Genomic DNA, 13,735 nt, shown 5'->3' with positions numbered 1-13,735 from the left:
GGGTGCTTCAGGACTCTCAACCCATATACCCCACATCTAAAATCTCCTCAATGATCACTCTAAGCTGACGCCCTCATCACCTGAAAACCAATCTTCTGTCCTCCCATCCAGTGGAATCTGTAAACCAGTGGTTTTCAAAAGGAGCCCTGTGGACCCTCAGGACTCCAAAGCCCTCTGAAGTCCTGAGCCCCACACGGCCCACATCAGCTAGCAGCATCTCTATGCTCACTGGGTTTATGCATTCGGCCTGGGTCATATTTGGTTTAAGGGAAGGATTCTGCTTTTTAGAAAACTGAAAACCATTTCTGGAAATCATGATCAGATTCTATTGCTGCTTTCATGTCACTGTCCTGCTTAATATCAGATTACAGTGTTTCTCTACCAGCTCACACCTCAAGGCATGCCTTTCCACTGCAGCTCTCCAGAACCTGGTCTGGTCATGCTACTTTCCAGTCCCTGACTGCAGGCACGTCTCAGCCCCTCTGCACTTAGCATCCACAATAGAAAAACAGCCACAGGAGGCAGCTGGCCTTGGTCCCAGCTTTAATGGAGATGCTTCTAAAGTCCAGCCATAAAAATGACCTTTGCTCCAGGTTTCTGGGAGACAACCTTTGCTAAGTTAAAACAATTTTCCCTCTGCTCCTACATCCTAGAGGTTACTTTGTCTTGTCTGGGTGATAACCACGTTATGTGGCCTCCTGTGGCCTCCCAGCCTTGTCTACCCGCATGGCTTACTGTAGCCCCACTGGCTCCTTCTCTTCCTGTACCAGGAGGCAGCACAGTGAGCATTAGGAACATGAAGCATGAAGTCAAACCACCTGGCTTCTACCTCCCAGTTAACCTTGGACAGCATACTTTGCCTCAGTTTCCTTATCTGGGCTGATAATAGCACAGGCATTGTGAAACCAGTGTGAGGCTTAAACTCAGGTGAAGCACTCAGCAGAGTCAGGCACGTGGTGCAAGCTCGCGAAGGATCAGCTGTTCCTATGGATCCGTAAATATCTGCTTAGATGGCTGTCCCCTGCACCTTGTTCCTTCCCTTCATCTTCTGCATCACAATGGGTGACATTTCCTTGACGACTGCCTGTCTGTCTTTACAGGACATCCACGAGGATGTGATCTCCCTGCCTTGTCCACCTGCTAGGTGAACAGGGACATCCACAAGGACAGGGACTGAGTCAGCCTCCTTTTCTGCTGTACCCCAAGAGCCAAGAACACCCAAGAGGTGCTAGGCAGATCTGCAGAAGGCAGACCTGAGTGAGTATGCTATTCCCCATCTCTGAAGTTTCTCAGCGCGGCAGTGGGAGGGGTGCCTATGAGGACATGTAAATACTAGCGTCGTATCTGGAACACAGTAGGTGTTACAGAAATGATTTGTTTACTTGTTTATTTATTTGTAATTATGTTTATTTATTTATTTTTCTCGCTGGCCTCTGGCACTGATTTGCAGTTGTATTCAGCACCACACCATTTAGAATTTCACACTTTGCTACAATTTGGGGGGTTTGGAGCCACACTGCAAGCTCCTTGAAGCCCCTCTTTCTCCACTGTCCTGCCTGGGTCTGGTGCTGAGCCGGGCACACGCAGTGTGCTGTAAGTGTGTGTCAGGTGGCTGGACACATCAGCCCGGCTCCCAGACAAATAGGGTTGGGTGTGCAGGAGGACAGAGAGCAGAGTTCCTAGTGTGAGGCCTGTGTTTTGCTGGGCTCACTTCAACGAGGATTGATGAAGTGTCTCTGAGAGCTGCAGGGAACACAAAGTGCAGATCTGCGGGAGTTAACCCTCTCGGCAGAAGCGACGCCAGTGCCCCGAGACCCGAGACCCGGCGGAAAGCAGCTCCAGCAGCTAAGGGAGCAGCAGCCCCACCGCCCAAATGAGACACACAGAGGGAGGCACTATCATCCCCTCTCCTGGTTTTGTGATCCCAGACGGTAGCATCCTCTGTGCATTCACCCTAACCTGCCTCTTTATCTCCCTGCAGCACTGCTCCTGTGGACGACTGGTCTACCTCCCAGCTCAAACGTCTGATCCTTGAGACCCCTACCTCCATTGCTCCTGCCATGCTCCCTACTGTGGCAGAGCAGGACTTTGGTGTCTCCACAATAGAAGAACAAATGCACACAGGATGCAGAAACACCTTCCTGCAACCCTTCTAATTCCCCCCAATTCTGCACTCTGTTCATGCTGCCAGGCCAGCTCAAACCTCTGCTTTGGAGTGGGCCAAGCAGAATTCCAACACTGGCTCTGCCACTACTCACTGGAGCGGTCAGTTTCTCAGAGCCAAGCTGTATTTGGCTATGGAAACAGAGAGAGCAGCACCCGGGCTTCCAGAACTGTTGTGAAAATGTCATCACACCACCCATCCTCATGGAGTTGCACAGATCCTGGCACACAGCAGGCAGTGAATACATGTGATGTGCTCTTTCCTGTCTTCCTGAAGGCTTTCTCTGACTCCCGCACCCTGGAGCCCTCCCTTGTACCCAAGAACCCATCAATGCTGCCTGCTACCTCCCCGGGCCTCTGCTTTTCCCCATGCCTCACCTCCCAAGTCTCCACGTACAAACTCAGAAACTGGATAGACGAAGGGATATTTTTGAGATCACATCTGCCATCTAACCTCTTTCTTCTAATCATCCCAAACTCAGGAAATAAATAATTTGGATAACACAGGATCCTCACTATCCAAACTTGCTATCAGAACTCTTGCTACCCCAAATCAATGATCAATATATTTAGAAAGTCAGTTTGTACACGTACTGCCTGGAATGGCTAAATCATACACACGAACTTGACCTCCACAGCCAAAGTGTTCTGGAATGGGTGTCAGGGAAGGACGTAGCTGAAGTTCCATTTTCCTCCCTCAGAGCTAAATGCAGAGAGATGGAGTCTCACTCTCACCAGGCTGGAGTGCAGTGGTGCAATCTTGGCCCACTGCAACCTTTGCCTTTTGGGTTCAAGCAATTCTCCTGCCTCAGCCTCCCGAGTAGCTGGGACTACAGGCATGCATCACCACGCCTGGCTAATTTTTGTATTTTAGTAGAGACAGGGTTTCACCATGTTGGCCAGTATGGTCTCGATCTTTTGACTTCATGATCCACCCGCCTCAGCCTCCCAAAGTACTGGGATTACAGGTGTGAGCCACCATGCCCAGCCACAGTCTTAAACAGGAGGAGCTCCATTCATGCATTTTGGTTCTAATATAAAATGGATGAGTGCTGAGCATCTTTTTAAAGCGATTCACTGATGTCTTTATTTACTTATCTGGAAAGCACTAAAAATGTTTATTAAGAATTCACTATGGGCCAGGCATGGTAGCTCATGCCTGTAATTCAGTACTTTGGGAAGTGGAGGTGAGAATATCACTTGAGGCTAGGAGTTTGAGACCAGCTTGGGCAACATAGTGAGACCTTATCTCTAAAAAATTAAAATAAAAAAATAAAAAAATTAAAGCATTAGCTGGCCATGATAGCATATACATGTAGTCCTGGCTGCCCAGGAGGCTGAAACAGGAGGGTGTCTTGAGCCCGGGAGGTGGAGGCTGCCGTGAGCAATGACCCAGCTCTTGTACTCCAGCCCAGGTGACAGACAAAAACAAACCAACCAACCAAATAAATTAACAAGAAGACTCAGACATCACTACTGCATCGCAAAGAATATCAAGCTCATGTAAAATATCCCTGCCCAAGTTCATCTGATTCTTTTTTTTTGGAGATGGAATCTTGCTCTGCCGCCCAGGTTGGAGTGCAGAGGCATGATCTCGGCTCACTGCAAGCTCCGCTGCCCAGGTTCCAGCAATTCTCCTGTCTCAGCCTCCCAAGTAGCTGGGACTACAGGTGCATGGCACCACACCTGGCTGATTGTTGTGTTTTTATAGAGATGGGGTTTCGCCATATTGGTCAGGCTGATCTGGAACTCCTGATCTCAGGTGATCCACCCGCCTTGGCCTCTGTAAGTGCTGGGATTACAGGTGTGAGCAATGGTGCCTAGCTCATCTGATTCTTAAATACTGGTGCTTTTTAAAATTACATTATATGGAAAAAGAAAAAAAACAAGTCATCTGAATGGAGCTAGTGCTGGCGTGCTGACAGTCATTTAATCCCTGCTGTTTTCTGTGCTAATTCCCTCTGGGGTTTTCTGTCTTCTGTTTGGACCCACTGCACCTATCCCACGGTAGGGCTCAGAGGAGGGGCCAAGCCCATCACTACCCGGATGCACGGCCACCTGCTGAGCCCATGCGGCCACTGCTCTGTCCTAAAGTGACATCCAGAACCTCCAAGTCACACTGTGCTCAGAGCCCCTCTCTTCTTCCTCTCTACTGCACTTCTGTGGGAGGCTACCCCATCTCACAACTTCAATCCCCAATTAGGCACTGGCAATGCCTGAACACGTCTCAAACCCAACCCCTCTTCCTGGGGGTCTAGACCCATAGTCCCTGGATGCAGTCATGGTCACCAAATTTAGACAGTTAAACTCTTTATGTTTTTTGGATACTAGCAGATTTTATGCAACTGGTGAAAGTAAAATGTAGCCGTCAGGATTATTAAACAGGAAGGGAGATTTTACTGTGCCAGTGTCCAAAATACCACTTTCCTGGGATTTTCCTGTGACATCTTCTCTATTGATAGGCAGAGGAAGCATTTGTCCTAGTTCTGGCTCATTAGGAAATTGACAACGGTCTCTCCTATATCAAATTAAACTGTCGGTCCTGAAACATGGGCCTCTCCTTTCCAACATGAAGTCCCTGGCACACAATTAGTCTGTTTGGTTTCAGAAGCCTTCAGGAAAAGTGGCTGGATATTTTTTTCCTTCTTTCAGGTGGTTACACAAAGGATGCGGTTGTTTCTATCTGTGAGCACACTGCCAATTAAGCTAAGCATCTAGTGTGGTTTACTAAGTCAGGCTGGGCGCACCCAGCCACACTCCCCTGACCTCGGGGCTGTGCCGGGAGAATTCCAGGACTCTGGGAGGATGCTGTCTATAACTAGGAGTGCCTTCCTCTGGAGGAATGATGGTCGTGCTTCTCGAGGTCCTTTGCTGTTACTCTAAGGGTAAGTGGGATGCTGGCAGGAACCTGGCGGACAGTCTGACTATTTCAATTGCCTTATTTCTTGGCTGCCAGTTTGCTGGCGGTCAGTAATGAGGCAAACCTTGGACTCACAGAGATGGAAGGAACAGCAGGATCTCTGCTCCAGCCCTGCCTTTCACAGATGTGAAGACAAAGTCCCAGCAGTCAGCCAAGGGTGGGACTTTTCCAAGGCCACGTGGCTACTAAGGGAGGCTGACTGCGGAGAGCTTGGTGTTCAGATGCACACACACTGGGTTTCCAGATATTGCAGACCCTTGTAAATTAAATGCAGAACATGGATTGTGTCTATGAAGCCTTGACTTCTGGCTCATGGAATGTGATAGCTACAAACACCTCAGGAAATATCTCTTCTATTTAGAGAAGTTGAGGCACCAGCATATGCGTTACTTAAGGTATCTCTGCCTCAATGTCTGCGTGTGTAAAATGGGGATGGTGAGAAGTCTGATCTGTATGTCCACATGGTGGTTATGAACATCATATGAAATGACACGTGGAAGTGGTGTTGAAAATGACAGACTCCAGATGGGATGAGGGGATCCTGGCAATGATGATGGTGATGAGGATGACGGTGGTGGTGGTCGTGTTGAAGTCCTGTCAAAGCGTTAACCTTCTGGAAGCTAAGTGACTAGATCACAAGGGAAAGACAACATCAGAGGGGACGTCCAGCCAGAGCTGCTGCAGCCCCGCTCTCCTAACATGAGGGGCATAACCATAGTTGTGGGAATGGAACAGCTTTGCTAACTTTCAACCTGCCTCCATATGGACCTCACCAGATGCTGTGCCCTGCAAGTGGAAGGCCAGGCAGTGACCTGCTGGAAACAAGCTCTGTGCGTAGGGACCATTCCACCTCAGTTTTCAGGAGAGCAGAGGACTGCTTGGACCATGAGACTGGAGAGGGTGCCAGGGTGGGTCCTTTGGGGCTGCAGAGGGCTGAGCTGTCCTTCTTGGTCTGTGGTCTCCAGTGGGGGCCTGGGAGCCACAGCATGAGTTCCTGAGGGTGCATGTGACCTGCTTTGGGCTGCTCAGGGACTCTGGTCAGGATTTCCGTTTGACACCTAGCCGCACCTCCTGGGAACACTGTGTTGGGGTGGCAAAGGTGATATTGGCATCCACAGTGACTGTTCCCAGGGCCTTATCATTATCTACAAACCTCACAACTCAAACTCCAGAGAGCCAGAGATACCTAAGAACCCATCACCTGTCCCAGATCACTCAACGGCAAGTGGCAGAAGCCAGGCTGAGCCTGCACAGTTCCAGCCCTGTCCCAACACGCCCACTGGGTCACCCCACCTGAACAAGTGTTTCGCCTCCATCCTCTCCAATGCCAGCCTTGGGAGGGGCTAGGTCCTTAAGCCTGGGATGGGAGTTTTGGGGGGCTTCTCTTCTCTTTGATCCCCACCATTGTCACATCTAGGACTAGTGACACCCAACTCCAATCAGGCCTCACTCTAAAGCCTGAATTTTGTCCCTAGGGCAGGGCGGGACAGGGTGAGGGTGGTATTATGAGGAGCTGCCAGGGGCTTCACCTGGGACCTGCCTCCCTCCCTATGTTCAGGTTTAGCCGGGCAGGGCTGAGCCAGGCAGCCTCAAAGATGAGGCCGGCTGGGTGCCACGGAGGCTGGGTGGGGGCTATGTGCAAGCGACCAACTTTTCTGGCCTTGGTCTTCCTCTGTAGAGTAGGTCATGGTCTCCACTTACGGGATGACTGCAGGAATGTAAAGCTGACCTGTGTGACCACCTGAGAGAAAGAAGAAGCTCAGCTAGCCTGGAGACACCGTCTCGGCCCCTCTACCCTCTTAGGCGCTGATGCAGGCTCCAGAGTTCTTGGACACTGGACTCACTCCAAGAGCCCTGCTCCCCAGCCTGGAGTGTGAGCTCAGTGACAAGTGACCAAACTCCAGGCAGATGAGAAGCACAAGGCAGGTGTCCCGGGTGGCCTTGCCCGGGCAGGGCCTATAAACCCAACATGCCCCAGGAGAGCCTGGGCAGGGCACACAGTGAGGGTGCGGGACTCCTGGGGTGGCTTCAGAGCCCTAGGGCGCCTGTTTGTGCAATGGTGGCAGTTCCTTTGGCTGTAAAGAGTGGGTGGACCTGTAACTGCAGCCATGAGGACCCTGGGGGACCCTCAGGATACCGCTGCTACCATCAGCACAACCCTCTCCCATGCTGAGAGCAGCGGTCCACTAAATAACTGGGAACTGGGTGAGTGGACAGATTCTTGTCTTGCCCCAGGCACGCCCTCCTATCTTCCAGTCAGCCATCACAAAGGAAGCACAGCATTCCTGGCACCATCCATCTCCCTGCTGCTTTTGAGAATGCAAAGGAAAGCAACGTCCCTCCAGCCCAGGACACCCAAGGCTGACCCTACCCTCCTCCACATGCTCCCCTCCCCAGTGCCAGCCTTGGAAAGGGCTAAGACTCGAGCCCCTACATCCAGCCCCCCATCACCTCTGCCTCACCAATCCCTGGGTCCTGGGGTGTTCAAACCAGCCCTGCACAGCTGGAAGAGCAGACTCCTGGAAGGGGCTGGAAAGGGCTGGAAGTGGGTCCTTGGAAGTGGCTCCAGGACCAGGGAGTTCTGGGGTTCCCAGCATGGGGAATGTCAAAGTAAAAGGGGGCCTGTGCCCTCAAGGGTGTGCCTGCTTGCCCCACACAGACTCCCCACTATCTAGATAGGAGCTGGTTGGAGGTGGCCAGGACCTGGTTCCCCAGTGATGTCCTCCTGCCTTCTCAGTACCTTTCGACGACGCAGGCTGTGGCCTCGTGGCTGATGGATGAGGAGAAGGTCTGCCACTCCCCCCGGGGCAGCTCTCGCACCTGCACCGTGAAGTACCGGATAGGGGAGGCCCCATCGCTGCCTGGAACCCACTGGAGCTGGAGGCTGCGTGCGGTCACTTCTGCCTGGGGCACCAGGAGTTCTCTGGGGGGTGCCGGCCGCTCTGCAACCAAACAAGGACAGACCAGGGGCATGTGAGAGGCTGCCCTTCCCAAGGAGGATCCCCAGGAGGCTACACCGCTGTACAGGGCTGACTGCCCACCCATGAGAGCTGCCTGAATGCAAAGGACAGGCTGAAGCCAGTCCCTTCCTTGCAGAGGCCGACACATAGGAGCAAAGCTGCACAGGAGTCTCGGGGCCACCAGACCACCAGGCACTGTGTCTGTGATGACAGGTGGGGTCGCAGGGGCTTGGGGCTGCTCCAAGCCCTGTGGTCCCTTTGGTCTCTCTTTTTCTGATGCTGGGCTCAGTCTACCTTTAATGCTGAATTTTCTCCCCGCCACAGTCACGCAGAGCCTGAAGCATCTACAGCCCCTACTCAGTGCTGCTCTGGGCTGTCACTGCCTCTAATGTCTGCAGTAGCTTGGACAGGGGCTGCGGGGTGCCCAGGGCCAGGCTCGGCCTGGAGTGCCCATCATCTGGCGCTGCTGGGCCTCTGCACTCCATCGATTTCAGCAGAGAAGCTCCGCAGCGGAAGGAATAATTGTTTAATTGTTTATCATGAAGATTATTGATTCTGATTAGAATGTGTGGCGTGCGTAAAGCGGCAATTGATTGCTGGCCCGCAGTGGCGGGCGTGGGAGGAGTGCGTCCGTCTCACTTCATCAGCACTCGCCTCCCTCTGCAAGCACGCACCCTGGCCGCATGATTTCTCCTGGCCTCCGGGAAGGTGGCCCAGGGTCTCCTGTTTCAAAGGCCCCTTCCTGGACTCAGCGGTAACTAGCAAGTCTCTTGGATTCCCTCTCCCTGAGCCATGAGAACAGAGGATGGGGGCCCTGGTGGGAAATCTCTGAAATCTCTGGGCCCGATAATCAGGTGCCATGGTGTAGGGTGGGGCTGTGGAGTGGGACGCGGGGAAATAAGAGGACCCGCTGTGAGACCACGTCTGTGACGCACCTGCACACATTCCTGGCTCACGGGAGGGGCACAGTCAATGCTTAAGAAAAATGAACCATAAAACTGCATGAGTATACTGGAAAATGAAGTCAGAATGTCTGCTTGGGAGTGTCATTACCATCTTCCTGAGATGCCGACAGCCCCGAGTGCTGATACCGAGGGTGACAGCAGGAAGATGGGAGTGCCCCTTCATAGGGCATCTCTTCCATGTGCTTCATGCTGCAAAAGCAGCTTAGGTGTCTGTGGTGACTGAGGGCTTCCATCCCTCCAACTAATAGCATTAATAATTAATAATAATAGTGATGGTGGTAATGGTCATGGAGGGGACGTGCTTTCATTGAATGCTGTGGGGGGACTGAACTTGGGAACTCATGCCTGCAATCACAGAGCTTTGAGAGGCTGAGGCTGGAGGACTGCTTAAGCCCAGGAGCTGGAGACCAGCCTGGGCAACATAGTAAGACCCACTCCCCATCTCCACAAAAATTAAAATAATTAGCCTCATATGGTGGCTTACGCTTATAACCCCAGCACTTTGGGAGGCCAAGATGGGTATCAAGGCAAGACTCTGTCTCTACAGAACATAGTTAGCAGGGCGTGGTGGTGCGTGTCTGTAGTCCCAGCTACTTTGGGGCTGAGGAGGGAGCACTGCTTGAGCCCAGGCATTCCAGGCTGCAGTGACCTACGATCACATCGCTGCACTCCAGCCTGGGCAACAGAGCAAGACCTTGTTTCAAAAATAAAAAAACAAAAATAGGAGAGAGGTCAGAGCTCTGTGCTCCAAGTGTCCCTACAGGGGTGCCTGGAAGCTCCCCCACCCTGTCCTCATTCCCACAAGGTCCCTGGGTCTGGCTGTGATGTCAGGACCTGGAATGGGAGCCAGGGCTGTGGAGGTGAGGGTTCTGTGGCATCAACCCTGGACGATGCAAGGTCTGAGGACAGGCATGAATCCCACTGAGAAGGGCGCCTGCTATAGACTTTCACGGGAAGAGCTGGCCTCACGGTGTCAGAGGGGGGTCCAAATCTCAGCTCCACAGCTGTGTGTCTGAGCAAATTAGTAAAACTCTCTCAGATTCCACCGTCTCTTCTTTGGTAAAAAACAGAGCTAATGCCACACTGCTCCCTGGGCTCCAGGGAGGATAAGCCAAGTGCAGTGCACGGAGCACCTGCCCCCCCGCCCCTTGTGTGTGGAATAGAGCCCTGCTCGCCTGGCAGTTCTCAGCGGGAATTCAGCTGTTTGGACAACTTACTTACTGAGAACCTGCTCAACGGGTGATACGGCTTTAATATCAGAGACCGGGGGCTGCCTTCAGGGAGCTCATCCTGAAACGTGGTGACTGTGCAGCCTTGCCCCAGGTACTCAGCCTCTGAGAGCAACGTTGCTCTCCTTCAACCTGAGACCATCTCACGTGTCTGAGAGAGGTGTGAGGCTGAAGGTGTCACTGCGAAGCTCACGTGTCTGAGAGAGCAGGCATGAGGCTGAAGGTGTGACATACGATGCTGTTGGACAGCATATCCAGCTCCGTCTTGGGCTACTGGGTGTTTCGTAAATGCTCATGTCGCTTCTCTTTCTCTGAAGGGAAGGCTGAAGCCTCCCAGGTACCCGAAGACCCCGGAAGGTCTGACTGAGGAAGCAGCACCTGCCACGTCCACAGCATCCCTGGGTCCCCACAGGTCTTACCTCTCTTCTCGGTGGTGATGACGGTGGCCTCCAGCGGCTCCCCCCAGCCCTGCCTCGTCTTAGCAGACAGCCTGAAGATATATGCGGACTCCGGGGCCAGGTCGGTGGCTGTGAACTGCCTCACTGTGGCACCAACCTCCACGGTGGTGAAGGTGTGGGGGCTGCTGCTGGCCAGGCGGTAGGCGATCTGGTACCCTGCAGGCAGGTGGCATAGAAGATAGCCACTGAGTCACTCACCCATGGTACAGGGACATCCTGCGCCCATACCCATGCTGGCCCTTGGAGTAGAAACCCTGGCAAGGCCATCTGTCTCTTCTCTGTTGCTGGAGGTCACTGCCTGTGCATGGAAAGGGCAGTCTCGTGGCCATGATGAATGGTGGGCCCTGCGTGGAATTTCCCCTGAAGCTTGTTTCCCCCTCCATCCTTCATGGGAAGAAGGGGTGAACACGGGTTCATCTTTCCTGAGGACACCAGCACTTGGCGAGCATGCCACAAGGACCTGGTCCCACCCTGCTCCCCATGGAGCTGCAGAGGGCTGTGGCTTCTCAGTCCCTGCCTTTCCCTCCCTCCTGCAGGCCGGCCCTCCCCCTTTCTCTTAGGAAGTCCTTTAATTCTTGCCAACAGCAGCATGGCCTGCGCAGACAGGACAGCAGCCCCACACTTGCAACTCCTTCTTCCCTCCTCCCTCTTCCCTGTCTGCCTGCACCTCTGATCCCCAGCTTCCTCCTGGGAGCCCAGCAGCCATTCAGCCCCTTCTGTGGCCCCACCCCTCCTGAGCAGCCCTACCAGGGCAGCTCTGCTTACAGAATCCCCCCGGGCTTCCTAGTTGAGGGAAGGCTCCTGGCTCCTTAAGTTTCTCTTAGGATGGGCTTGGGGTTGACCAGACATTCCTTATTAATGATCACCCCTCTCCACTGGCCGCCCCAGGCCTCCCCCACTGGTGTGTGGACGGGCCTTGTCCACACCGTCCCTGGCTCGCAGACAACATGTGGACTGGCGACCTGTGCTGATTAAAACCAGAACGGATGGGGTGCTGTGGCTTCTAACAAAATTAATGACAGCTCAACTGTTGGAGTTAAACAAAAGCTGCACTCTGGCCTCGACAGGGCTGCGTCTTTGTGGAGCGGCCTCTGTGCAGGGGGCTCACCCTGTATGGAGAGGAGTTGCAGGGCAACCCCACACCACCTGCCTGTAGCTCTTGGCCCCTGCTCTTGGTCTCTGCTCTGGTGAACACTGCTCTTGGCCTCTGCTTGGGGTGGACCCTGCCCTCTCTCTGCTCTTCCTGTCAGCCTCTGCTCGGGTGAACCATGATCTTGGCCTCTGCTCTGGGTGAACCCTCCCTCTCTCTGCTCTTCCTCTTGGCCTCTGCTTGGGTGAACTCTTCCCTCTCTCTGTTCTTCCTGCTCTTGGGTCTCTGGCTTGTGGGCAACTGAGCTCACGGGCATCCTCCCAGCTCCTGTACCTTGTTACTCATCCAAGAGTTTAATGAGCTCCTCCTCAGCCTGCCATCTGGAAGGTCAGACTTCAAGAGCATCCTCGCATCAGGCCCCAGGCATCACCAGTCACCATCAGCATCCTAATCACCACCACGCAGACCAGGGACACACACCCTGCCCTGCCCATGGCGCTGCCATCTCTAGGCCCAAGACCAGGTGTCTGCAGGACCCTGAACTGAGGTTGCCAGAGTGGCCATCACAGCCACTGCCTCACCTCCAACAGACAGGCTGTCCTCCCCACGATGGGGACCAGGTGTCCTGAGACTTCCTGGATGTGGCCCTGCTGGCCTTAGGCCTCTGACAAGGGTATCCCTGCTAGAACGCTGTTCCTTCCCAGTCACTGAAATACTGAAGGCAGCATAGAGATGGCGGCCAGCTCTTCCCCCAGGCCTCCCCTTCCCCCCTCCTCTGTATAGTGACAGTAGGGAGAGGGCCAGCTCTTCCCCCAGGCCTCCCTTCCCCCCCCCCCCCGCCGTGCCCTACCCATTCGTAGTGAGAGTAGGGAGTCTGCCACGTGCACACAATGGGAGCCCAGTCTGAGGCTTCCAGGATCCTGGCTGCCCTGCACCCTGACGCTGAGGAGAGCATTGCTACAGCAGCTACACTGCCCAGCACATCCAGGCAGGGACCCTGCTGCATCCCTGCAGTGCTTCCCATGGCAGACCTCACCGCAGGCCTGCCAGGAAGCATACAAAGAGGACGAGGCTGTGAAGCTCAGAGAGGGACTCCCAATGAGAAAGTGATGAGGGAGCTGGGCTGAAGCCCCACATGCCTAGTCTTCCTGGGAGAAGTAAACACCCACGCTGATCTGTGAGCAAAGGGAGAGCATCCCCTCACCAGGTCCCAGTTCCTCGGGCTCACACACCCCAGGGCCCACCACACAGAAGTGTCCTCTCCAACAGAAGCCAGTGGCCCCTCAAAGGAAGGACACACCTTTGGGGGAGCACCTCTGGGCTGGAATCCTGCTCTGCAAATCATTCACTGTGTGATCATGGACGAGCAATGTGGCCTCTCCAAGCCTCAGTTTGCTGGACTACAGGGTGTGAGTTGAAGACACGACGCCTCACGGGAGGCTAGCAGTGCTCTGGGGCTCACAGTGGTGATGACCTGGCTGGCACAGCCATGCCTGGTTGCTCCTGGCTTTAATATTATTAAAAAATAATCACAGTCACTACTTCTCCTCCTCCAGCCAGCAGGACACCTTCCCTGCAGTCCGTCGCCCTGTGGCGGCCGGTATGACCACAGAGCTATCAAGCCTCACACAGCCTCCATGAAATTTTGTTCCTAGGACCTGTCCACAGGCACCAACGCAGGGTTGGCGCTGTAGGCCCTGCAATTCCAGGACAGGGTGGTGAACGCCCACCGGAGGCAGCACAGGGGCACAGAACAGACATGGCCAAACCCCCAGGCAAGCCCTGAAGAGGGGGACCAGGACTGGTCATCACATAGGAGCAACACCCCCAACTTTGCAATGCCTGATTGAGTTAGCTACCTATGGTGCATGCTCAGCACTGAGCAGGCCACAGAGCCGGAGCCCCTGGGCTGGAGTTCCACCTTGAAGCAAAAATTCCCCAACAGTGTTC

At 53.9% G+C, this 13,735-nt stretch overlaps 1 protein-coding gene across 4 annotated transcripts in view; it reads right to left on the bottom strand.

The window, feature by feature from the left end:
- SDK1 (sidekick cell adhesion molecule 1) overlaps positions 1-13,735 on the bottom strand; it is a 948,273-nt gene that overhangs the window by 104,523 nt on the left and 830,015 nt on the right. For all 4 annotated transcript variants that reach the window (XM_039460606.2, XM_074390484.1, XM_074390483.1 and 1 more), the window contains 2 exons: positions 10,657-10,851; positions 7,824-8,025 (listed from right to left, as the gene is read on the bottom strand). In XM_039460606.2, coding sequence (XP_039316540.2) covers positions 7,824-8,025; positions 10,657-10,851 — 397 coding nt within the window. The remainder of the gene's footprint in view (positions 1-7,823; positions 8,026-10,656; positions 10,852-13,735) is intronic.

The sequence above is a fragment of the Saimiri boliviensis genome, chromosome 20, assembly GCF_048565385.1.
Source record: "Saimiri boliviensis isolate mSaiBol1 chromosome 20, mSaiBol1.pri, whole genome shotgun sequence".
Classification (NCBI taxonomy): domain Eukaryota; kingdom Metazoa; phylum Chordata; class Mammalia; order Primates; family Cebidae; genus Saimiri; species Saimiri boliviensis.
The sequence above is the reverse complement of the archived record's forward strand: the minus strand, read 5'-3'. Positions and strand labels throughout refer to the sequence as shown.